Source organism: Cervus canadensis, chromosome 2, assembly GCF_019320065.1.
Source record: "Cervus canadensis isolate Bull #8, Minnesota chromosome 2, ASM1932006v1, whole genome shotgun sequence".
In the NCBI taxonomy this organism is placed as follows: Eukaryota; Metazoa; Chordata; class Mammalia; order Artiodactyla; family Cervidae; genus Cervus; species Cervus canadensis.
The window spans coordinates 23,323,953-23,350,345 of NC_057387.1; the positions used below are offsets into that span (position 1 = coordinate 23,323,953).

The 26,393-nt window shown below is 40.0% G+C and overlaps 1 protein-coding gene across 2 annotated transcripts in view; it reads left to right on the plus strand.

The window, feature by feature from the left end:
• TBX15 (T-box transcription factor 15) overlaps window positions 1–26,393 on the plus strand; it is a 123,147-nt gene that overhangs the window by 53,152 nt on the left and 43,602 nt on the right. For both annotated transcript variants that reach the window (XM_043459603.1, XM_043459595.1), the window contains exons 2-3: window positions 19,992–20,205; window positions 25,105–25,206. In XM_043459603.1, the coding sequence (XP_043315538.1) occupies window positions 20,105–20,205; window positions 25,105–25,206 (203 nt within the window). In that variant the 5' untranslated portion in view covers window positions 19,992–20,104. The remainder of the gene's footprint in view (window positions 1–19,991; window positions 20,206–25,104; window positions 25,207–26,393) is intronic.

The following is a 26,393-nucleotide window of genomic DNA, read 5'->3' on the forward strand; positions in this document are numbered from 1 at the left end:
TTTTAACACTTTTTACTCTTCCTATTGATGCTATTTTGTTAAACAAGAAACAGTGCTGAAAGATTTTGTGGGCGTTTTTATACATTTAAAAATATCTCAGGCTTCTATTTTTGTTTTAACATTTTCATATATTTTTTTTAATAATTGAAGCCATAGAGGAAGTATGGGGGGTGGAAATTGTGTCTTGTTTAAACAATTTTGCTAATTTTTAGGCTAGAGTTTACCCTATATTTAATTAAAACCAATATTTCTCTTAAAAATAAAACAAAAATTTAGAAACTAATGTTTTATGGGATAATTTTTTCTTTACAAAAAGATTCAGTACATGTAGTTGAGATGATTGTAATTAAAATGTAGATATATAGGCAATGTCACATAAAATATTCTGATTTCTCTGAAATTCCCTGCCTTATGTCATTGTATTTTACATATGTAGTCATTGCACATTCATGTATAATTTTATTTCAGTCTTTTATTGGTTTCTTTTAAAGATGTGATATAGTTTGTATTCCATTGTAATTTATATCTGATAATGTGCAATATTGGGTATAATAAGGAAAATCTGCCTTCACTGTAAATCAATTTTGATTACATGTAGAATATGGCATATAAAATAATACTTTAATACCTACAACAGCCCACACGCCATCAATAAGATCTCATCCTTCAGACTTGTGAATTCTTAGAAAAAATTACTTCCACATGTTCCTAAAACTACTTAAGGTTTTTGACTGGTTGGTGGTCTATTGATTCTAAATAGCTGACCTGTCAAAACGCCATCTTTAAACTTCAGTGATGCATAGAGGCTTGGAATTAGCCAGGACTGAATTTATTACAGAACAAAGGGAGGTGATGATTAACACACCCATCTGAGCAGTAGGGGGGAAAAATAATCCTTGAATGGATTAGATGCCATGATCCTAAAACCACATTCTCTGAGTGTTGGGCCCTTGCCCAGAAATGGGAAGAGGCCAAACTTTGATGCCTTTTAAATGACAGGGTATCTCCAAGGGACTCTGCTCAGGGATACTGGGGCAGAGAGTTGAGGGTCAGCTGGGAAAAAAAAGCCTTTCTCTCTCCTGTGGTCTAGCAGAGTTGAGGACCTAGACCCACTGTCTGTGCAGTGACTCTCAAAACTGACAGCCCATCCTATTAATGATATATAATTATCAGTCTGCCTGCCTGGTGGAGATTACATTAAAGTGTAAATAAATTAAAATTTATTTTGTTAACCACTAACCAGGAATCCCTTATAAATTTTTTTGGACTCCAGTAGGCTACTTTCAAGACTGGCACAAGAACCTGCTGAGAAGATGAAGTGAATTATTACGCAGTGTCCCTAGAAGCTGAGTCATAGGCTGGGTCTCTCCATTCACTGGCAATATCTGGTAGATTCTGAGCATTCCCAGGGTGTAATCCCAGGGAAATGTACCTTTGTAAGCATAGTCCATACACAGAGCACTAAACCCACTTTTTAACTGGTTTTCTCTTTTTCCTCTGCCACATCTTATAAACTTTATGAAAGAGTTACCGATTTTTAAAATAGCATCGTATAATAATGTTGATGGAGATTGACTCTGTAAGAGAACCCTCCGACAGATGGGTACCCTCCTGAGAAGGAAACAGACCGTTAGGAAAGTGCTTTTGACTCTCATTCTCTGGGAGGAGGAGCCCTTGAATCACAGGCCCAGGTGCTCAGGAAATCTCCTGTCACTCCGAGATGGGCTAGGACATGGTACCGAGTCCAAAGCTTCTAAATACAGTTCAGGCTGGGTCATCATGACAGTTGCTGAATTGGCACCACGGTGGGGATTGCAGTGGGAACTTTGACAGTGCTTAAATGCCACGGCCCCTGGGCTCGAAGTCTTTCTGGGCTGGAGTAGGGAGAGACAGTGCAGAGCCTCACAGGGAGGAGGGTAGCAGCAACCTTGGCAAGGAAATCCTGCTGCCTCGGCGACACCACCACTCCTTCAGAAGGCAACAGACACCCAACAACACACCAGCTATTTTAGAAGCTGTCAGTTTCTGAATTGCTGACACACTTGGAGGACACTGTTTCTTCAAAGGTCATTCTGACCGTTCAAGGTAGGTAGGCCTGGGAAAAGCAGAGGCATGCTGTATAGCCAAGGTGTTGGCCAAGGAATGAATGGAATGAAGTGACCTGGTCAAGATGACTCAAAGAGTCAGAAATGGGGGTGGTCAGAAATGGGAAACTGTGGGTTTCCCAAAGTATCCTTTACCTAGAAGACAGTGTTATGCTTTCTTTTTTTCTTTTTTTAACCCTGCTTCACCCTCTTCTTATTGGCTATCACCAAAAAAATTCACCAGGTTAGATTCCTTTGACAACTCACTCTCCTCTGGGGAGGGCTTTGAAGGAAAGAAAGAAGACAGGAGAGACTTGGGAGGTGGGCTTTTGCAGAGGAATTTCATTGGGGACTTGGGACATGAGGCAAGCATCTCAAGGAGGGGTTGGTAAATTGTAAACATAAAAATACTGCTACAAATACAATTAATCCAGAGTGTTTGTCTCACTCTTAATGCTTGCCCTGTGTCCCCAGAGTGGGTTCATTTCTACTGTTAAAGAATTCAATTTTAGGGTTTTTGGGGTGGATGGATGAAGTGGAGTGGAGCGGATGGTAGATGAATTCCAGCTTTGGGGTAAGAGGCCGGAGTCCTTTTCTTCTCTCTGATGCTCCTGTGTAAGTGGCACTGGGCAGCTAGACTAGGTCTCAGTGATCTCACCTGTCAAAGGGGTTATGCTGCACAATCTCAGGTCTCACCCGCGTGCTCTCTGGGAGACTCCTCTGGGCACCAGACCTTTGCTGCTTCCTCAGGGTGTGTTTTGCTCAGCCTGAGCCAGAGGGTAAGTACTCTTGACAAGGTTGTCAATCTGGGGCCAGGGGACCCTGCCGGGTCCCAGCTGCTCCCTGTCGTTCCCACCTCTTGTGGAGCAGTGCCCTTGGGCTGCTTCTTCAGCCAAGGATGATCGCTCTGCTTTTCTCTTCAGGGCTAGAATTTGCTTCCCTGGCCCCATTTCCTTACTGAAGATTCAACATACATCTCTTCTCAGTGGTCCACCCTGTTTTCTCTTCTTTCAGGTTCTAGTCATTTTCTTTCTCAACTAGTGCAGCAGCCATCACAAACCGGGATTCAGTTCAGTTCAGTCGCTCAGTTGTGTCCAACTCTTTGCGACCCCATGAACCGCAGCACGCCAAGCCTCCCTGTCCATCACCAACTCCCGGAGTCCACCCAAACCCATGTCCATTGAGTCGGTGATGCTATCCAACCATCTCATCCTCTGTCATCCCCTTCTCTTCCTAGGATCCTCAGTCTTTCCCAGCATCAGGGTCTTTTCAAATGAGTCAGCTCTTCGCATCAGGTGACTAAAATATTGGAGCTTCAGCTTCAGCATCAGTGCTTCCAATGAACACCCAGGACTGATCTCCTTTAGGATGGACTGGTTGGATCTCCTTGCAGTCCAAGGGATTAGACCTACATGAAAAACAGGCTTTCTTAGCTGGCATTTCCACTGTTCCTTTGCTTTCCCTCCTTCTGCCTTCCCACAATCTCTCCTTCTAACACATTCAATTCTGATAGCTTTTGTTCTAGGCCCTGAACTGTTGTCTTCATTATATGATATTTTTCAGTTCTACATCCTAAGTTCTTTTTGCTAGAATTTGCTTTTCTCTTTTTGAAAGAACCTTCTTTCTCCCTCTCAGATATGGATTGGGAAGTTATTGGGAAAAGATCTAACCCTGTGGCCACTGCCTTTTCCAAGGACAGAACTAATACTCCTATTGTGTGCCAGGGGCTTTGCTGAGAGCCATGGACATATCTGCTTTATTGAGGAAATTGACTCAGGCGGGTTAAATAACTTGCCCAAAGTCATAAAGCTGGGTCACTGTGATTCTGAAGAGGGATTGTGCTCCTACCCTTTCTTGGCAGCTTCTCTGGACACCCCACTTCATCACAGATAGCAGGGACACTTGCTGTGAGGGTCTGGAGGGTGTGGCAGCTCTATGTGCAGGAGGCATCCTTTTCCTGAAGGATAAGTCATCTCTGCACCCCTGCAACCCTGACACACACACACACAAGCATCACCAGTCCCAGCACTTGCAGAAGGGCTTGCTTCTTCCCTCATTTTACTCTCATTACCACAGGCACCTTTTCTCCTTAAGTTCATGTGGAGGAGAGTTAGTATCAGGAATTTTTAAGATGACTGACTGATTGCTACTCATAGAGGTGACTGAATTCCCTGATGCCCCTGAAAGATTTCAGGTTAGATGTTGCCAATTAGTTTTAATACAACTCACAGTCCTGGAAGGAATAGCTAATGGGATTCCAAAAACTTAAATTATGCGTGGAGGTGACCCTGTTGGGTTTTTATTGGGAACATGGCATTTAATTAGGACATCTCATTAGTGGGGATATTTTGGTCTCCTGAAGAAGATCAGAAGAAGAATAGCATTCAAGATTCTTGATATGGCTCCAGGCTTCTCTGGCCACAACTCTTCTCTTGTTTTGCTAAACTTATAGCACTTCGTTCATTCATTCATGAATTCAACAAAAACAACATTTTATTGAGTGCATAATAGATGCCAGACACTGTCTCAGGTGCTGAGGATTCAAGAGAAATCACACAGATATGGTCTCAATTACTAGCTGTTCTCAAAACCTGTCTGGTAGACTTTACTGCCATGCCTCTGCCATAAAATTCCCTTTCCCTGGAATATCTTTCTTCTTCTTTCCCCCTCTCTTCCTTTTCATCTTCAAGACATCTCTTCATTAGGCACAAAAAAGCCTCCTGCACTGGAAGAAGTTCTTGTCACCTCACAATTCCTATAGCATTTTTTTGATACTCCTTTTAGATAATAATGAAAATCAGCATTTAAGTATCCCTTTTACTGGGCTTCCCTGGTGGCTCAGAGGTAAAGAATTAATCTGCCAATGCAGGAGACATGGGTTCAATCCCTGGGTCAGGAAGATCCCCTGGAGTAGAAAATGGCAACCCACTCCAGAATTCTTGCCTGGAGAATCACGTGGATAGGAGCCTGGCGGGCTGCAGTCCATGGGGTCTCAAAGAGCTGAGCACAACTTAGTGACTGGATAACAACAATACAGCAGTCTCTTTCAGTTCTGATAAAGTGTTTACATAAACCCACAGACACACACTTTGTTAGTGATTCATAGAAATTTCACAAAGTAGTTACTAATGATATCCTCAATTTGTGAATGATGATACTAAGGCTTATAGAGGTTAAATGACTTGTTCAAGATGAGACAGTTGGGAAAAAAGAGATGAACTTCAGAACTTGGTTTTTTGAATTGCAGTCCCTCAGCACACTGTATGCCATGCTGGCTTTTGACTGTTCTGTTAATATTAGATTCCTAGTTAACCTGACCTATCTCCTAAGTGATTTTGTAAATTCCTGAGGACATAGGAACATAGCTTATTTCATTTTGTGCCTTCATAGTATCTAACACACTTGTGGGCCCAGACTAGATAGTCAAAAAGTATTTGTTGAATAAATGAGTGAGTGATTGAATGGATAAATTTAGAAAATTACTGGAGAGGTGGTTACATTTTCAGCCACATAACTCTTCTATTCATTAAACAAGATGGTTCGTTATATTTGTCTTGATAGGTTGAGTGGATTTTAAATTGAGTGTAGCTGGTGGTGTCGAGTATAATTGAAGGATATGGCATGTTCCTGGCTGTCTTTGAATGTCTATGTTACTTACATTTTTGAAATTGCCACTTCCAAGCGCACTTACTCCAGGAGTCATAGTTAAATTACAATTGTTGATTGCAAGTCAGCTGCTTAATTCTTCCATTTAGCATATTAGCATGGATTTGTTTATTTTTTGGTGTTCAGTGAGAATAGCCTAACAAGGTAGAGCATGTTCTTCTAGAGCCTTTAGGGGAAGGCCTCCTTTTCACATCATGGAAATTTGGCAGGTATTTGATGGTGTTATGGTAGTGGCTGCAGTGGAGGTGGGGGGGTGGTGGGAGGTTGGGAGTAGTTGTGGTTGCAAAGAGCAAACAAGCACTGGCTTAGGGATGATCTAATGTGTCAGTTCACCCAGAAGAAATGCCATGAGCCTCGGGGAGGGGCATGTGTTGACAGCTGCTGGCCTAAAATTGACTAGTCAATCTTGAAGACCACCCAGTCAACCAGGATCAAATTTTGGAAGACCTCTGGGACTAGAGGTTTTTTAGATTTCAGTATTGCCATGTAGCTTATGATCATTTTTTGGTTATTCCATTTATGCATTTTCTGTACTTTGATCAAGAATATTTTTTGAACCAAGAGTTGGTCTCAAAACTTGTAATTTTATGGGGGTGGGGGGAAGAAATAAAATATTTGAACTTAGGATTGTTCTAGAAAAATCCAGGACCCATAGTTGTCCTTATTTATTCTTAGCCTTCCCAACTAACTTGGTCATTGGCTTGTAATCTTATATGTTAATTTGATGTTTTACTGTTTATAAAGTGCTTTCACATGTTATTATCAGATGATTTCTCCTTAAGTGTAGGTATACATGTAAGACTATCAAAAGCTTTTGTGCCCTGAACTCTGACCTCAGCCTAAATAAACTAAATTATGCACAAATAGGAACTACTTCAGCTGTGTTTTGTTGTCTTTCCACGCTGTCATTTCACATTTCACAAAGTCCAAACATTTTCCAATCCAAGTATCTTCTAATGTTATTTTACTTAATTTCTCGGCTACAGCATAACAGTGATCTTTAGTGATCTGTCACATTTGGATCTTTTACCCAGGGAGGGCTGGAAACAGGAGGTGAAATACGACAAAAAGGGCCTTTTACATTTGTATTTATGTGTTAAATAATGTTAAGTTGGTGAAGAGACCTAAAATATTCCTGAACATAACTGCCCTCCGACTGAGGAAGGAAAATTCCCATCTGACCTTGGTTTGAATTTTCTCTTTTCTGAGGATGCACAGTGTTTCAGCTTCCATAGGGCTATCTTCTCACCCAGCAGCCTGAACATTGGCTCTGTGTTTCCCACTTCAGAGTGGGAAGCTCACAACTCTGCAGGACTAGCTCTAAAAACTGGGCAACAGTCGATAGTGTAAAGAGCATTGCCTGCAGTGTCAGACTAACTCAAGTCCCACTCTGACCCCTGCTAGTTATATAATGTGAGAAAAGCTTCTTCATCCTGCCAAACCTCAGTTTCCTCACTTATAAAATGGCAGCAGTAATGCTTATTCCATAGGATTTTCTGTGAAAATTGCATGAGGCTTACATATAAATGTATACTGACTATTTAGTGGAGTGCCTGCTATTTCTCTTCTTTTGCTTGCTTCCACCTTTAAAGCATGCTGGAGCACTAGAGGTTGAACCTTTGGTGACACTGAGCCTTTGTCTGATCAACAAGAAACAGATATAAAAATGACTGCTGCCACTTCTTTGCAAAGCCCCTTTAAAAGGCTTAGAGTGCAGGGATGACATTGGGTCCTTGCCTGTGGTCTGCTTGTCAGTGAGAGAGGTGCTGGTTGTCAGGTGCAGAGTGCTTTAGGCAGCTGAAGGATATGTGCGCTCAGTCTCCTTAATTGGATTATTGGCATGGGTATTGCAGGCTTCAGGTTACCACCCCCCTTTTCCCAAATAAAACTTGGATCGCGTGGAGGGCTCAGAGACTTCATTCCATTACTAAAGTCATCTAACAGGCTCATTTGAGTGTTTGCTATCATCATAATTTTAGTTTAATCCAACCTGGTTTATAGTTCATTCCCTTGAAGCTCTGGAAGGGGTATCAAATTTGGGCTCAGTCCGCACTCAGGTCCATGCCAAATGTTCTGCCTCTGCCGTATTTAGAATTACTCTATAAAAAGTTTCATCACCAGATTTTGCTAAGCTACCTGATAAAATCTGATGTCCCAGGACCAATTTCCACTGCAGAGGTCCTCTGGAAATAGGAATTACTTGAGCCAGGTACAGAGAGTGCTGCCTGGGTTATAAGCTTCTGATGTCTGCTGTGGTATGAATGGGGGCCCTGAGATGACTGTGGGGGTATTGGTTTTAGAGACTTTGGGACTTAAGATGTAGATCAAGAAGTGGTTGCTCTACCAGTATCTGATAGAGGGTACTGCTCAATGTAGTCATGTCCCAGTTATTGGCAGAAACAAAAGCAATTGCTTGATTATCATCTGGGTTGGGTCTTTCTCTTTTGTCTCTAACTACTTTTTCCCTTGGCTTAAAATATGACACCTGAGGTCCAGTCTCATGGAAGTGACTGTCCATCTAATCTCAGAAAATTCAGCATCTCTTATCTGACTCTAGAGTAGTCTTCTACCGCCAGTCTTTCACACTGAAACCAGGCTATCATGTATCATTCATTCAGGAGATGTAGCAAAGTGTGAAGCTCAGTTTATGGAATTCATAGTCTAGAAGGGAACACCAAGCTAATTGCACCTTCGTTTAAAAGAAAACTTTGGTGTAAACAAAATAAAGTCTAAACTCCATATTATGACACATACACATTCCTCCTAAAATATAAACTCCATGAGGCCAGGGTTTTTTGTTTTTTCTCCAATGATATCTCAAGAATCTATAGATAGAAGAGTAATTGGTACATTTATTATGTACCAGTAAGTCATTGTCTAGTTGAGTTGAACCTGATTTTTCCAATTTATCTCACTTTCCCTCTTCCCTTATGTATTTTAAGCTCTTGCCATTTCAGTGTGCTTGTAATTTTCTAAAAATGACAAGTTCTTAATGCTGTTCTCACTACCTGAGATTCTGTCCCCATAATTTCTTTGCTTGCTCATATTAAACCAATATAAAGCTCATAGATTTCAAGCCCACTCTTAAAATTTCACCTCATGAAATTTTCGATCCTCTCATCCAGTGACTTGTTTGCTCTTCAGAGCTTCCATTAGCACTTTGCTCCTACGTCTGTCAGAGCACCTATTAAAGACCACTGTCTTTGACAGGTTCTGTGTCCTTCCTGTCATTGTGAGCTCCTTCAGAGCAAGAACTGGTTTTATCTGTCTTGGCACATTCACATACAACCTGATCTATACAAAGCAGAAATGTTTGCTGGAATAAAAATGACAGTAAGTATAGTTTAATATGCCTGCAATCGTTAGGAGGTAGAACTGATGTAATCTGAATTTGACTGTCAATATTACTTGAAATGGAGATAATAATGGTAACTCTTAGAGTTGTTCTGTTAAATGATGATATGTGTGTAAAGTCTTAGCAGAATGCCAGTAAGTGCTCAGTATATGTTGACTACTAACACTTTGGGCTTCCCTGGTGGGGCTAGTGGTAAAGAATCTTCTGCCAGTGCAGGAAACGCAGGAGATGTAGGTTCGGTCCTTCAGTTGGGAAGATCCTCTGGAGGAGGGCATGGCACCCCACTCCAGTATTCTTGCCTGGAGAATCCGATGGACACAGGAGCCTGACGAGCTACCGTCCATAGCGTTGCAAAGAGTCAGACACGACTGAAGTGACTTTGTATGCACACATTAATTCTTTGGTTGGGACAGTTCTTGTGAGCTTATATTTATCTCACTGTCCAAAGTTATTCTGCTGATAACATTAGATTCTGTTTTTATCATAAAGATACAAATGTAGTTTTTGAGAAGGAAGGTATCTTCCCCTTGACTCTAATAGTAAAATAAGGAGATAGTAAAGATAAGGAAACTGAGGTACTGCAAAATGAGGTGACTTTCCAAGACCCTACTCTTGGTTTTCCAAGCCCCAAAAGTAAATATGCCTTGTTAACTGTAGTAATAAATGACTACTTAAAGTTATTAGTGAAGTGGAGATGAAAGTCACCTGGCAGACTCTGGTATATGTTTGGTCAGTGTGTGCATGCTAAGTCGCTTCAGTCATGTCTGACTCTTTGCCACTCTATGGACTGTAGCCCACCAGGCTCCTCTGTCCATGCAATTCTCCAGGCAAGAATACTAGACTGGGTTGCCATGCCCTCCTCCAGAGGATCTTCCCGACCCAGGGATTGAATTCACACCTTCTGACTTGCAAGCGGGTTCTTTACTGCTGAACCACCAGGGAAGCCCATGAAATATGTTTTCATAATATCTAATTTTGAAATTAAGTCAAAGAACACATATACAGGCTTTTCCTATACATGTCAACCGAATCAGTTTATCATGGTTGGGTTGCTGCTGTTAGACTTTTTGGTCTTTAAGCTATACTACAAATTCTTTATTAAACATTAAATTTAAAGGGGACTTTATAGTACCCCTAATTATATGTACATGTGCTGTGCTATAAAGATTAAGGAAAATAGGGACCAGAATAGTTATGTGGCTTCTTTTTGTTGTTTAGTTGCTAAGTTGTGTCTAATTCTTTTGCCTTCCCATGTTCTGTAGCCCTCCAGACTCCTCTGTCCATGGGATTTTCCAGGCAAGAATACTGCAGTGGGTTGCCGTTTCCTCCTTCTTCTTTTTTTTTACATGATTTTATTTATTTATTTTTTTGAATTTTATTTATGTATTTATTTATTTATTTTATATTGTAGTGGTTTTTGCCATACATTGACATGAATCAGCCGTGGATTTACATGTGTTCCCCTTCCCGATCCCCCCTCCCTCCTCTCTCTCCATCCGATCCCTCTGGGTCTTCCCAGTGCACCAGTCCTGAGCACTTGTCTCATGCATCCAACCTGGGCTGGTGATCTTTTTCACCCTTGATAGTGTACTTGTTTCAGTGCTATTCTCTCAGCAAGGGATCTTCCTGACCCAGGGGTCGAACTCGTGTCCCCTGCGTTGGCAGGCAGATTCTTTACCACTGAGACACCAGGGAAGCCCAGTTATGTGATTTGGCCGAGATCAAGCATTTAAGCCATTTCAGTTGTAAGGAAGGTTAAAACAGTTGAAGGGTATTACAGTATTGCTGACTGCTTTGGCCAAGGATGAATGTAGTATGATCTTGGGGAGACCTGATCATTGATTCAGGAAGCAGAAGATCAACTTCACAGGTCATGTTGTTTTTAGTTTTTCTTAGTCTTAATTTCTGCATCTACAAAATTAACATAAACATATATGCCATATATTAGATAGTATGTAAAATATAAAGGAAGAAACTATTTTTATTATTGCTATGTTTTGCATGAATTGAGAACTGGAATTCTCTCTAGGCTAAACTGAGCTTTCTTGAGAACTCAGTGTTACAATATCCAGCTTGTCAATACAAAATAGGTCAGAGATAGAAAATGAGTGACCCTGTGAACTGATGGTTAGATTCTCTTTTGAAAAGCAATAAATATGTCGGTTTGACTCTGAGTCACATGATGTTCTCCAGTGACTTATACCTGGCTTAGTGCAGGTTCCCAAAGTTTTCTCCTTTAACTTCCTTAGTTATGTGTAACTTTTCATTTATGTTCCTGATTTCCTAAAACTTCCCTCATTACAATATTGTTCACAAGAAACATCTGATAGCCAAAACATCTATCCAGGTCATTCAAATGAGTTCCTAATGGTTATTTTTTGAAGGTAGGAAGTCACAAATTGTCAAGAATGAAAGAATCTTGAAACACAGAAGTATTTTCTGATCTTCAAAAGACATTATATTTCTGAATGGAGGACCTGACTTAATTGGAATAACGTACTCACTATGCACTTAGGTAATATGCACTTGCACTATGCACTTGATTGTGTATTCTCATTAACAGATGAAATAATTTATCTGGTTAGCCTAAATATTTTATGTAACTATGATTTGGAAATGTGCTTTACAAAGGAGTAAATTTTATTTTTATCTCGACTGTTGATCTGGACTCTGAGATGACTATTTTAAGGGTACTGTAGAGTAGTTAATGTCACAGGTAGCCCTCACTGCTCTAGGAGTTAAAAAACAACTATATAGAATCAGTGATATATATATACATACAATTGAATATTATTCAGACATAAAAAGGAAAGCTCTGTTGATATTTTTACTAACTGTAAATGTAATTTTTAATAGCTGTTATTATGTTACAGCACCACAGATGGATCTTGAGGGCATTATGTTAAGTGAGATAAATCAAATAGAGAAAGATAGATATTGCATGATCTCGTTTATATGTGGAATCTAAAAAAGAAAAAGCACAAAACAAAACAAACAAACAAAAAACCCTAAACTCTTAGCTGCTGCTGCTTCTTGCTGCTGCTAAGTCACTTCAGTCATGTCCGACTCTGTGCGACCACATAGACAGCAGCCCACCAGGCTCCCCCGTCCCTAGGATTCTCCAGGCAAGAATACTGGAGTGGGTTGCCATTTCCTTCTCCAATGCATGAAAGTGAAAAGTGAAAGTGAAGTCGCTCAGTCGTGTCCAACTCTTAGCGACCCCATGGACTGTATGTAGCCTACCAGGCTCCTCCGTCCGTGGGATTCTCCAGGCAAGAACACTGGAGTGGGTTACCGTTTCCTTCTCCAAAACTCTTAGCTATAAAGAACAAATTGGTTGGTTACCAGAGTCAGGAGCTGGAGGGGAGGTGAAATGAGTAAAATGGTCAGAAGGTGCAAATTTATAGTTGTTAAAATAGATACATCCTTGGAGAAGGAAATGGCAATCCACTCCAGTATTCTTGCCTGAGAAATCCCATGGACAGAGGAGCCTGGTGGGCTACAGTCCATGGGGTCAAAAAAAAAAAAAAAAAAATAGATACATCCTGAGGATATAATGTACAGCATGGTGGCTATAATTAATAATGAGATAACCCACATCCAAGGTAAGAGAAAGCCAAGTAAGATGGTAGGCACTGAGAGAGGGCATCAGAGGGCAGACAGACTGAAACCACAGTTACAGACAACTAGCCAATCTGATCACATGGACCACAGCCTTGTTTAACTCAATGAAACTAAACCATGCCGTGTGGGGCCACCCAAGACAGACGGGTCATGGTGGAGAGATCTGACAGAATGTGGTCCACTGGAGAAGGGAATGGCAAACCACTTCAGTATTCTTGCCTTGAGAACTCCATGAACAGTATGAAAAGGCAAAAAGATAGGACAGTGAAAGATGAACTCCCCAGGTCAGTAGCTGCCCAATATGCTACTGGAGATCAGTGGAGAAGTAACTACAGAAAGAATGAACGGATGGAGTCAAAGCAAAAACAATACCCAGTTGTGGATGGGACTGGTGATAGAAGCAAGGTTCGGTGCTGTAAAGAGCAATATTGCATAGGAACCTGGAATGTTAGGTCCATGAATCAAGGCAAAGTGGAAGTGGTCAAACAGGAGATGCCAAGAGTGAACATCAACATTCTAGGAATCAGCAAACTAAGATGGACTGGAATGGGTGAATTTAACTCAGCTGACAATTATATCTACTACTGTGGGCAGGAATCCCTTAGAAGAAATGGAGTAGCCATCATAGTCAACAAAGAGTCTGAAATGCAGTACTTGGATGCAATCTCAAAAACGACAGAATGATCTCTGTTTGTTTCCAAGGCAAACCATTCAGTATCATGGTAATCCAAGTCTACGCCCCGAAGAGTAACACTGAAGAAGCTGACGTTGAACAGTTCTTTGAGGACCTACAAGACCTTCTAGAACTAACACCCAAAAAAGATGTCCTTTTCATTATAGGGGACTGGAATGCAAAAGTAGGAAGTCAAGAAACACCTGGAGTAACAGGCAAATTTGGCCTTGGAGGACAGAATGAAGCAGAGTAAATGCTAGTAGAGTTCTGCCAAGAGAACGCACTGGTCATAGCAAACACGATCTTCCAACAACACAAGAGAAGACTGTACACATGGACATCACCAAAGGGTCAATACTGAAATCAGATTGATTATATTCTTTGCAGCCAAAGATGGAGAAGCTCTATACAGTCAGCAAAAACAAGACCGGGAGCTGACTGGCTCAGATCATGAACTCCTTATTGCCAAATTCAGACTGAAATTGAAGAAAGTGGAAAAAACCACTAGACCATTCAGGTATGACCTAAATCAAATCCCTTATGATTATACAGTGGAAGTGAGAAATAGATTTAAGGGACTAGATCTGATAGAATGCCTGATAAACTATGGACGAGATTCATGATGTTATACAGGAGACAGGAATCAGGACCATCCCCAAGAAAAAGAAATGTAAAAAAGCAAAAGGCTGTCTGAAGAGGCCTTACAAATAGCTGTATAAAGAAGGGAAGGGAAAAGCAAAGGGGAAAAGGAAAGATATTCCCATTTGAATGCAGAGTTCCAAAGAATAGCAAGGAGAGATAAGAAAGCCTTCCTCAGCGGTCAGTGCAAAGAAATAGAGGGAAACAATAGAATGGGAAAGACTAGAAACCTCTTCAAGAAAATTAGAGATACCAAGGGAACATTTCATGCAAAGATGGGCTGAATAAAGGACAGAAATGGTATGGACCTAACAGAAGCAGAAGATATTAAGAAGAGGTGGCCAGAATACACAGAAGAACTGTACAAAAAATATCTTCATGACCCAGAAAATCATGATGGTTTGATCACTCACCTAGAGCCAGACATCCTGGAATGTGAAGTTAAATGGGCCTTAGGAAGCATCACTACAAACAAAGCTAGTGGAGGTGATGAAATTCCAGTTGAGCTATTTCAAATCCTGAAAGATGATGCTGTGCAAATGCTGTAATCAGTATGCTGGCAAACTTGGAAAACTCAACAGTGGCCACAGGACTGGAAAAGGTCAGTTTTCATTCCAATCCCTAAGAAAGGCAATGCCAAAGGATGCTCAAACTACCACACAATTGCACTCATCTCACACACTAGTAAACTGATGCTTAAAATTCTCCAAGCCAGGCTTCAGCAATATGTGAACTGTGAACTTCCAGATGTTCAAGCTGGTTTTAGAAAAGGCAGAGGAACCAGAGATCAAATTGCCAACATCTGCTGGATCATCGAAAAAGCAAGAGAGTTCCAGAAAAACATCTATTTCTGCTTTATTGACTATGCCAAAGCCTTTGACTATGTGGATCACAATAAACTGTGGAAAATTCTTAAAAAGATGGGGATACCAGACCATCTGACCTGCCTCCTGAGAAATCTGTATGCAGGTCAGGAAGCAACAGTTAGAACTGGACATGGACCAACAGACTAGTTCCAAATAGGAAAAGGAGTGCGTCAAGTCTGTATATTGTCACCCTGCTTATTTAACTTATATACAGAGTACATCATGAGAAATGCTGGGCTGGAGGAAGCACAAGCTCGAATCAAGATTGCCGGGAGAAATATCAATAACCTCAGATATGCAGATGACACCACCCTTATGGCAGAAAGTGAAGAAGAACTAAGGAGCCTCTTGATGAAAGTGAAAGAGGAGAGTGAAAAAGTTGGCTTAAAGTTCAACATTCAGAAAACTAAGATCATGGCATCTGGTCCCATCACTTGTGGGAAATAGATGGGGAGACAGTGGAAACAGTGGCTGGCCTTATTTTTCTGGGCTTCAAAATCACTGCAGATGGTGATTGTAGCCATGAAATTCAAAGACTCTTACTCCTTGGAAGGAAAGTTATGACCAACCTAGGCAGCATATTAAAAAGCAGAGACATTACTTTGCCAACAAAGGTCCGTCTAGTCAAGGCTATGGTTTTTACTGTGGTCATGTATGGATGTGAGAGTTGGACTACAAAGAAAGCTGAGCACCGAAGAATTGATGCTTTTGAATGGTGGTGTTGGAGAAGACTTTTGAGAGTCCCTTGGACTGCAAGGAGATCCAACCAGTCCATCCTAAAGGAGATCAGTCCTGGGTGTTCATTGGAAGGACTGACGTTGAAGTGAAACTCCAATACTTTGGCCACCTGATGTGAAGAGCTGACTCACTGGAAAAGACCCTGATGCTGGGAAAGATTGAGGGCAGGGGGAGAAGGGGACGACAGAGGATGAGATGGTTGGATGGCATCACTGACTCAATGGACACGGGTTTGGGTGGACTCCGGGAGTTGGTGATGGAAAGGGAGGCCTGGCGTACTGCAGTTCATAGGGTCACAAAGAGTTGGATACGACTGAGCAACTGAATTGAGCTGAACTGTATATTTGAAACTTGCTAGGAAGAGAGATCTTAAAAATACTGATTGCACACACAAAAATAACTAGGCGTGGTAAAGGATGTTAACTAGATTTATTGTGATGATTATTTCACAGTATATACATACTTGAATCTTTATGTTGGACATGTGAAACTAACATTAGGTTATGTGTCAATTAATATCTATAAATGTAAATTAATCTTTTAGCGAGATAAAGTTAGTAAATAAAAGTTGCAGAAAATACCCTAGAATGCTACACTCACAAAAGTGTTTGTGTTTATTTCTACATGATGAGATTAAACGTGATTTGTTTTTTTTTTTGTCTTTTTGATCATCTACAGTTTCTATATCAGGGCTCCCCTGATGGCTCAGAGGTTAAAGCATCTGCCTGCAATGCAAGAGACCCGGGTTTGATCCCTGGGTTAGGAAAATCCCCTGGAGAAGGAAATGGCAACCCACTCCAGTATTCTTGCCTGGGAAATCCCATGGACGGAGGAGCCTGGTGGCCTACAGTCCACGGGGTCGCAAAGAGTCGGACACGACTGAGTGACTTCACTCTTCACAGTTTCTATAATAATACATACATGTTCCTTTCTGAAAAAACAAATTATGTAAGCTATAATATTAGTTTTGTTTCCAACCTGTGACAGTTAAACAATCAAGGATAGAAAATTACATGCTTCATTCATGTGATTGAAAATGTGGGCTGGTGCCTGCATTCTGTATGTAGAAGTTGTTTGGGCTTTAGTTTGTGAGGGAGTGAGACTTCAGGAGCACAGAGTATTTCCAGGCAAAGAAATGTCTCTGAAAATCCTCTTCATGGGAAAATAGTGCCTCTGCCTCCACATCTTGTCCATTTCTTTCTTAGTAACCATGGAATTTTCCAGCCCTCTTTGATCTCTTTCTTCCCTGAATTCCTATGTGACATACAGAAAAATATGTAATGGTATGGAGAACTGTGTGGCAGTAGTTGTCTCGGTCTCTGATTATTTATGAATGTTTCCAGTTTCTACTTGTTCTGTAAAGAGATCCGTTGTGTACTTGAGTATTTTCCAGAATCTAGCACAGTGCCGGGCACATAATAAGCACTCAATAAACACATAATTAATCAATACTAACTAACTGGAAAATTTCTCAAGGTTTGGATTCTGTTTCAAATTATCTACATGGTACCTTGTATAGGGCCACATGCTGATAGGTGCTTATTGATGGATTTGATTGAAACTATAAACAGAATACTCAATTCTTCAACTCCTATGCTAATGTGAATTTGGATCCTCAGATTTTTCCTCATTTCATTATCTTGCCCAGACAGTTTATAATTTGATGCTTCTGCAATTTTTTTCAAGTCCCAACTTATCAAATTTTTCTTTCATGAATCGTGGTTTTGGTGTTTTATCTGAAAAAAAAAAAAACCATTGAACAGCTAACAATCTATTAGAAATAGTCGGTCATTGAGTACTTAGAACTAAAGTCCCAATTAAGCAATTTGTATAATGATCTTTAAAAAAGGTTATCTCTTTTGACTTATTTACATGTGTTTTGGACTTTTTCCTAAAGTTTTGAAGTAGAATTTTTAAAAATGATGCTTCTAATTGAGGTAGCCTGGGTTAATCCTGAAAGTTGCATTAAGAAGGATTCTTACATTCTTCAAACCACTAGAGGTAGACGAGATTATGAAAGTTTTCAGTTCAGTCCTTCTAATTTGTACTGTGAAGAAATAGGTCCAATGTGGCTAAATAATTTGCCCAAAGTTATTCATTAGTCCATTTAATGTTAGATTCTGAGTACCTGTTTTATTCCAAATGATGAAGGGAATCATCACTCAGAGCAGAGACTTTTACTTCCTGACTCTGCAATTCCAATCCCTACCTCAAGCTGGCTGCCTTTAGAAATGGATCACTTAGTGCTGCAGTATCTTTCCTTTCTTTCCTCCTTCCTAAACACATGCTAGAGAAATCATGTGTCAAAAATTTTTGCCGGGCCCTACTTAGGTTGTTTATTTCCAATTGTTTCACAATCATAGCATGCTATGATAGGGAGATTTCATAGTACTTTGCTCCCAAAAGTAGGACAAGACTACTTTTTAAAAATCTTGCTTTGAGAAGATCTTGAAAAAGTCACAATTTTAGTGATAAGCCAGGAGCTCTGGGCATATCACAGAAACAAAATGGGATTTGGGAATCCACACCTCAGGGGGTTGGATTACTGTTTGGAGAGTTCGTGATGATGTCATGGCTCTGCTGAAAGGCAGACTGAATCAGGCTGGGATAGAGATTTGTCACTCAACCACAGCTCTCCCCTTAGATGAATAGCTCCACTTTTCTGTACTTGGAAGAGACCAATATTAGCTTCTGTTTAGTCCAAGGTATAAAATGATATGCTTAGACATGGAAAATCTGGCTATACAACTTTTTAATGTTTTTGATGAAGATGATGACTGGATCAGTGGTTGTGGATAAACTAAAGATTATGGGCAGAGGCTTCCCTGTTGTTTAGGAGCTTGGTTCAGTTCTGCGGTGTGTTGAATGTCTTCAGCAGTGAGGGTGAGGAATTGGGGAGGATGGAGAAAAACGACACTTGGCTTCCTATGGGCTTTGCAAAGCTGTGGGAGATTCTTGCTAGAAATGCTGCCTGGACTTGAGAGAGGAACACTTTAGGAATTGGAAGGAAAGAAAATTAAAGGTGTCATGAGAGGTGTTTTTCACAGGCCTGGAAACCTGCTCCAGTTAGTGAGGGTGGTCACTAGAAGGTCTGGCACTGTGTCCCAGCCTTCTTCTGTCATGTTAATGTCAAGGACTGGTGCCCAAGAGGTCCTGACCTTTGACAGCATTGAAAAGCCAGTTGTCAGAGTAAGGCATTGTTGTTTTTTAACCTCTCTTTATATATTTAATTAGGGGGTAGAGATCAGAATCCTAGATGTTAAGGGTGAGTGGAAGAAATAGGTTCTTAGGCTTGGTTTGCAGTATCATTTGACATAAGGAGACTGTACTAGCTACTCCAAGTTTGGAAAATATTAGGAGATACAATTCTTCTAAAAGTAAATTCTGAAAAGTTACAGACCTGACTCTAGCATTCTCTTTGGTCTGCATCCTCCCTAGTCACCCACTCCCAACCCTGCCCCTTCTTTGAGAAAAGAAGAATCAGGAGGAAAGGACTGTCTGGCCCCGCATGCCCGCTTTTTATTTGGTTGCTCTCAATCCTACCTTCCTGTTTGGATCAGCCCTCCCCTCTGCCCATACTTCAGAAACCAATCAAGGTGTCTCCTAAACTTATTTATTCCCTTTGTTTTAACCGCCTTCTTGGGGTAACTTTTTCCATATGCTTACATCCTTGCCTCACAACAGACTTTTTTTTTTCCTTTAAATCCAAAATGGCCCAATTGGGCTTTAGGGAAAGCCATTTACTCAACTATACAGCAAGGCATTTCTGAAGATCCCAAACAGCTTTTCATTACTGGTGATGACCAGGATATATAAATGGAGGGAAATTGCTGTGTTTAAAAGTAACTGACTGATGGACAGTGATGCTGTGTGGTATGGAATTAAAGAATACATTGCTGTTAGCATGGAATCTTTTCCCCCAAGTTGAAAAGTCTAATCTGGGTTTGCAGCTGGAGTCTGTGATGATGATTCTTTCTTAAAATTTGGCCTTTGTTTATTTTGTTGCCCCAGTTTGGTTTTATTCCCTTCAACACGGTGACATTCATACTCTTTCTATTGCCTATTGTGGACCAATTTTCTTCAGCTGTTGCTAGAACTTACTAAAATGCCAGATGTCATGTTGGAAACATGAAACCTGAAAGAAGATCATAAATCACAAAAACAAACCATAAAAAAAAAAAAAAATACCCTGAGTACTGTGCTCTGGAGCTTCCCAGTTTTAAGCCTCCTTTTGTTACCCTTCTCCCCACCCCATCGTGCCCCCCACCCTGCCTCCATCTTTTTGAGGCCGGGGCATGGGGGGAGTCAGCAGTTTCTCACCTAAGGCTCAATTGTTTATTTTGCAGATTCCGAGCAGAGCACAGGTTCCGACTCCGAGGTGCTCACTGAGCGGACTTCCTGCTCCTTTGACACTCACACTGACCTGGGCCCTGGTGCTGCAGGCCCCGTGCCTGCTGCCATGTCTTCCATGGAAGAGATTCAGGTGGAGCTACAATGTGCTGACCTCTGGAAGAGGTTCCATGACATTGGAACCGAGATGATTATCACCAAAGCAGGCAGGTAAGGACAATTCTTTAATAGCCAGATTCAAAGACCAGGAGAACAAACTTAGGAGCTGTTACATTTTTCTTTTTATTTTTTTGTGGTAGATGGCCTTGGTGAAGACAAAGCCACTCCCATTCACTTTTCAGCATCTGGATATCTTGATAAAATGCTTTTTTTGTGTTTATTGGATTTTGCTATTTTCCTCCAAGGATCACTCAAACCTAAATCACCTCTACCCTCACAAACATTTTCTGCTTGCAAATGTGTTCCAGCCAGTACTAGAGATCCATGGTACATAACAGTCAAACAATAGATCACTAAAGCTAGTGTTACTTCACCAACCAGTGTTTTCAAGAGAAAAAGCTTGCATCTTCTAAGGCATTTAAATCAGCCAGATATTTCTGTAAGAATTTTGTTTTTGGTAAAATTTGGGCTTGGTGCATTTTTGGAACTCTGCTGATTGATTCTTTGTGTTTTACTGTTGGCTTGAAATTATCACTTTAATGGGACCTGCTGGAAACTCTTTCAAAACGATTTAGGTAGGATGATAAAAGTCTTAAAAACACAGCATTTCTTGAGATAAACACTGTTAATTAAGCTACTTCTTTATTGGTATCTTTACATATGTTCAGAGTTAGGTATCTGTTTTATGCTGGATATTCAACATGTATTACATTTTTTAAACTTCACAGGAGTCCTTTGAGGGAGGATATGATAATCCCATATATAGAGGAGGATGCAAAAGCTGGAAGAAGTTAATTAACTTGACTAAGGCCACACAGGTAGTAAAGGACAGCTCAGAATTCTACACAAATCTGTTTGGCTCCAAAACAGTTGTCTTAAGTATTTATATCTGTTCTGCCCTTTGAATTCAAATGAAAATAAATTTGTACTGAATTTTTTAGTGTATAAGAATAGTTCATTGAAATTAAAACAGTTATACTGGTTTCATATTTACAAAGTCAATCCACGTAGTCTCACATCACAGAGACCAAAAAGACTCACCTCACTGATTGTAAACTGTCTTTGTGAACCATGGACATTTAAAGCAAAAGCATGTTTTGACTGGGTCTAGTTCACTTGAATATGCATTTAGAGAACCCTCTCAATAAGATGTTACGAAAAGATGATCTTAAAATGAACCGCAGAAGTCTTATTCAGTTTCATCCTCCACTGTAAACCCCCTTCCTTCTTTAAGTTTTAGTAGAGAATAAAATCATTAAAAAAAACTTTATTTGGAGGAGCAATTTGAGTAATTGAAATACCTTTCAGAATTATTTTTTAAAAAATTGAAGTATAGTTGATTTACAATGTGTTAATTTCTGCTCTACAGCAAAGTGATTCAGTATATTCACACACCCGCACCCACACACACACATATATATACATTCTTTTAAATATTCTTTTCCATTATGGTTTATCACAGGGTATTGAATATAGTTCCCTGTGCTATATAGTAAGACTTTGCTGTTTATTCAGAATTACTTTCAAAAGCCATCTTTTTTTGTTGCTTGAGTTTCAGTCTACATTTTGAGATATTATGACTTGGACAGAAACAGCAATTCAAGGAAGATATTTTTACTCTTTTTCTTAGTGTTTGTTAAGGGCATTAGTTTGGTGAGAGGGGAAATACTACTTTTATTGTCTAAAAGATTTTCCAGTTTTCTTTTGGGGGCAGTTTACTTACTACGGTTAACATTATGTCTGTGTATTTTAATCACATTGGTTCCTGATATCATTCCCTGTTCCCTGCACATCAATGAATTCAGTTTACTCAAACACTTCCTTGACAACTCTCCTGTGATGTCATTTCATGATTTCTTCTGCAGTGTTTTCTTTTCTGTATCTCTGCCTTCACAAATTCACTTTGGTACTCGAGTATATGAACTTCCCAGGTGGCTCAGTGCTAAAGAACCTGCCTAAAGAACCCACCTGCCCTTACAGGAGATGTGGGTTTACTCCCTGGGTTGGGAAGATCCCCTGGAGAAGAAAATGGCAGCCCATTCCAGTATTCTTGCCTGGGAGATCCCATGGAGAGAGGAGCCATGTAGCCATGGTGGGCTACAGTCCACGGGGTCACAAAAGAGTCAGACACGACTCAGTGACTAAACAGCAACCTGAATATATCCAGGCATTCTGAGCACAGACCTACAGTTTGTTCTTTGTTCATATCCCTTTGTTTAGGTTTAGAAACTATATTCATTGCTTCCATGTTGGATTGCCTCAGCTAATAATGTTGCAATCAGTAACTCTGCTCAAGTAATTCTGGAACCACTCAGAAACATGCAAAGAAGTCTTTCTCTTCTGTAAATTTTCTTCATTCCCTCCCCACCCCAGAAACTGATTCTTTCCTTTTCACTTCATTTTTCTTCCTATGTAGTGTCCTTTTCAGTTTTAATTTCAGTTTCCGTTTTATTAGTTATGTGTGCCTCTCTGGTCTTTTTCCCTCTCAGACCTTAGTCACCATCTACTTCTTTTCACATTCCAAACTGTAAACTTGTTGATTCAGAACTACTGTAGTCTACAGAACCTGCATGGTCAGCACCATGGACAGAGGTGTTTGTAGGGATTAATGGGTTTGGAAGTCCAAAAAATTGACCTAAATTTAGGCATAAAATGAAAACTAAACTCATCTCATTTTGTGAATGTGAAAGATTAATTTTTCCTTGGGTGTTATGACATTGCTTGATATTCTGTGCTAAAATACTGACAAAAAGAAACAGCAACTTTGGTAAGATTTTAATGAGAGAATTCAAATATCAGCATAGAATTGAAAGCAAGAAGTCAGTGTAAGGATTGTTTAGTTCTTTTCCTTTGTTTTATAGATGGTGAATTTAAATGACTTATCAAGAGCCATACAGTTCATTCGTTTTAGAACTTAAGTACTGGGAAAAAACAGGTAGTTTCTCCACTCAAGGTCATATAAATGTTTCAGACAAAACAGATATTGAATTTAAAACCATCTGACCCTTTTTCTTGAAGTCATCAGGAAATAAATTCATCTCTTTCAGTGTAGTGTATCGCTCTGTTGCTGGCTGACAGAAACCACATTTTCTTATCTCAGGTAGTAAGAGAGAGGATTTTCTACCCCCAGAAAGATGTTCTCCAAACATTTATATAGACAGGGCAATCATAGGTCATGGTTCTTAAGAAGGGAATTAATGATCTATAAATGTATATACCAAAAAAAAAAAAATGTATATACCAAGGTTCCCAAATTTTTGGAAAGAGTTAATGTGAATCAAAGTGCCTCACCTACAGTGAATGATAGATTTAGTCATTATGAGCAGCCTACAATAAAATTTTGTTAGCTCACCATAATACTAAAATAGAAGACTTTCTAATTAAACTTTAAGAATAGAGAAAAAAAAATCTAAAACTGGAATACCAATAGGAGCTTCTGAAAGTTATAAAGTGAAAAAGAAGAATTGGTAATACTGACATTATTCTTTGCAAATATTTAAGAAATAGCCACCATTTCTATTGAAGATCTATGGTCACTCTTGTGCTTTAACCTCAAACAAGATTATGATGTCACCAACCTAATACCAGAGGACCTTTGTTTTCTGAGTAATTTTTGATGAGTAGTAGAGTGTGTGACTAGCACAGAAAGCCCCTCATGTAAACAACCGGTGCACATTTGTGAGATGACTGTCTGGGGTCAGGGTATGGTCTATGGCTGTGAAATGGAGCAAAGCCAATTAGGCCATATGTGGATCAAGCCTGTGACCTTGACCTCATTAGCACCGTGCTCTGCCCAGTTCAACTAACTGGCCCCAGATGGCTAAACTTAATGCAGCATTTTGTGTACAAGTACCCTAGAGCACATTCAGGGCAATCCACATTTTTTAAAAACTGAGCACTTTTTATGTCTGGCTCCTAAATGAACGACATGCAAAATAGCCTGATGTTTTTCTTCTTTCTTATGGTTAAAGAAGAATGGCAAATTTTATTTTAGTCTCCTTGAAACTCAATACCTCTTTGGGGCTGCTCCCTCTCCTCCTCTTCAATTATGAGGGTAGTTGTAAAGTGCCATATCCTGACCTCGCTTGCTTTGGCAAGTTTAACAAGCCATTGTGGTAGAAACAAGGTATTGCCCAGAGGCCACTAGAATTCATTTGGTATTTGCTTCTTATTCCACAGGGTCCTTCCTCTGACACACACGTTGACAGCCTGAGAACTTGCAGAAATTTTTCTACAGTTTTATGCATTAAAAAAAAAAAAACGTTGGTGGTCCTTTGTTTGAGAACTGGTAGCACCTTCCTTCTTTTCTTCTTTTCTTGAGATATTATTTTGAGAGTGGTAATTTTCAAGTAGACAATCAAAAAGTATTTCATGGTCACTGCAATTAACTGTGATAAGCTACTTGGGGAATAAAAATATAAGTTATTCAAGTGTATTAAGTATAAAAGTGTAAGTATATTTAAAGATATTTTAGGGAATTCCATGGCTGTCCAGTGGTTAGGACTCCATACTTCCACTGCAGGAGGCCCAATTCAATCCCTGTTTGAGGAACTAAGATCCTGCAAGCTGCATGATGCAGCCAAAAAAAAGAGAAGAATATTACAGTCTAATAGGGAATGTATATACGTGCATTTTATCTATCTCTTGTCTCTCCATCTATCTCACATTAAAGATTAATAATGTAAAGCATGGTATGGTATGAGATCTTTGAGTATATGAATAATCAAACAGTTCAATTTAAGTTCAGAAGAGGTGTTATTTCAGCAGTGTAAATTCTCAGGATATTTGATAGTGGTAATTTTCAAAGTGAAAAAAAAACCAGCCAACTTTGAGAATTAAAGGATATGGGATATTGATGTGCTTCCTATTAAGAAGAGACTCATCAAATGTTTGCTCCTGCTACTTCTTCCCCTCTGATTGCTGAGCTTCCTGCCTTGTTTGCCATCACAGGAGGATGTTTCCTGCCATGAGAGTGAAAATCACTGGCCTGGATCCACACCAGCAGTACTACATAGCAATGGACATTGTACCTGTGGACAATAAAAGATACAGGTAATGACGACTGGCATGTGGAATTGTGGGCGTCACCAGCACCCGGGATGTTCTGTAAGCGCACTAGATGACACGTTTTAACAGTGCACTGTACAATGTACTGGATGGGGAACAGGATAGAGGATATGCCAATCGCCTGTGGCAGAGCACCAGACAGGAAGTAGTCACTAGAGAGGCAGGGAATCAGAACCAGTAATGGTTTGGTCTGGATCCTCCTAACATTTCTATAAAGACTGGGATTATATAGGGACTTCCCTGCCAGACCAGTGGTTCAGACTCTAAGCTTCCTCTGCAGGGGGTCATATCTGGTCAGGGACCTAAGATTCTGCATGCTACATGGCACAGTCTAAAAAACAAAAAATAAACAATTTTGTTAAAGTGGGATTGTATAGTGTATGTCAGCAAAAATCAAATGGATCTTAAGTCTAAAACTAATTCAATTAACATTGCAAGTGATTAACGTATTGAATGATTTGGTTAAGTGAGCTGAGATGATTTATTTTGAAAAGTGGTCAGAGAAGTGCATTAGTATAGTATATTCAATCATATACATGGTGGATTATCCTGTTATTGATGGAGAGGAAGAATGAGAGAATTGGGTAAGACCTCAAGAAGAATATCTATTTAGGGGAATTATTGGTAATTAATATGGATTATGAACAAGTTTGCTAAATAACTTTCCTTCAAAGCCATTAAAAGGCAACATAGTCTCCATGTGTCTCACTTCTTGTCAGAAACCAGTTGTGGCTTAATTGATCTCCTGAGTTCTCAATCACATCAGTGAGTCATGGCTCATTTTTGAGATATTTCAGAACTTGGCCCTAAGCCCATGAATTTGGAGGTTAGATGTGAATAGAGAAGTTCATTACTTGTATGTTAGAGGGAGTGCTGGTTAAGAAAAAAGTGGTCTTGTTGTTGGACTTAGCAGGGGAGATGCTCCTTTCTTTAAAAACATACTTCATTTCAGTGAAAATGGAGACCACTATCTTAGTGCAGCCATTCCCAGAAACACCAAGACTTCCCAGTTAGTTGTGTTTGATTAACCTAGTCTCATTCCAGTGACTTTGTGGGAAAATAATGTGGATGTTTAAAACTAAGTTTTCATCAAAATGCTTCAAAATTCAGAGTCTTGGCTAGGAAATGGTTAACAAGTGAGAGGCTTGGAGGGTCTCTGCACATGGCTGTGT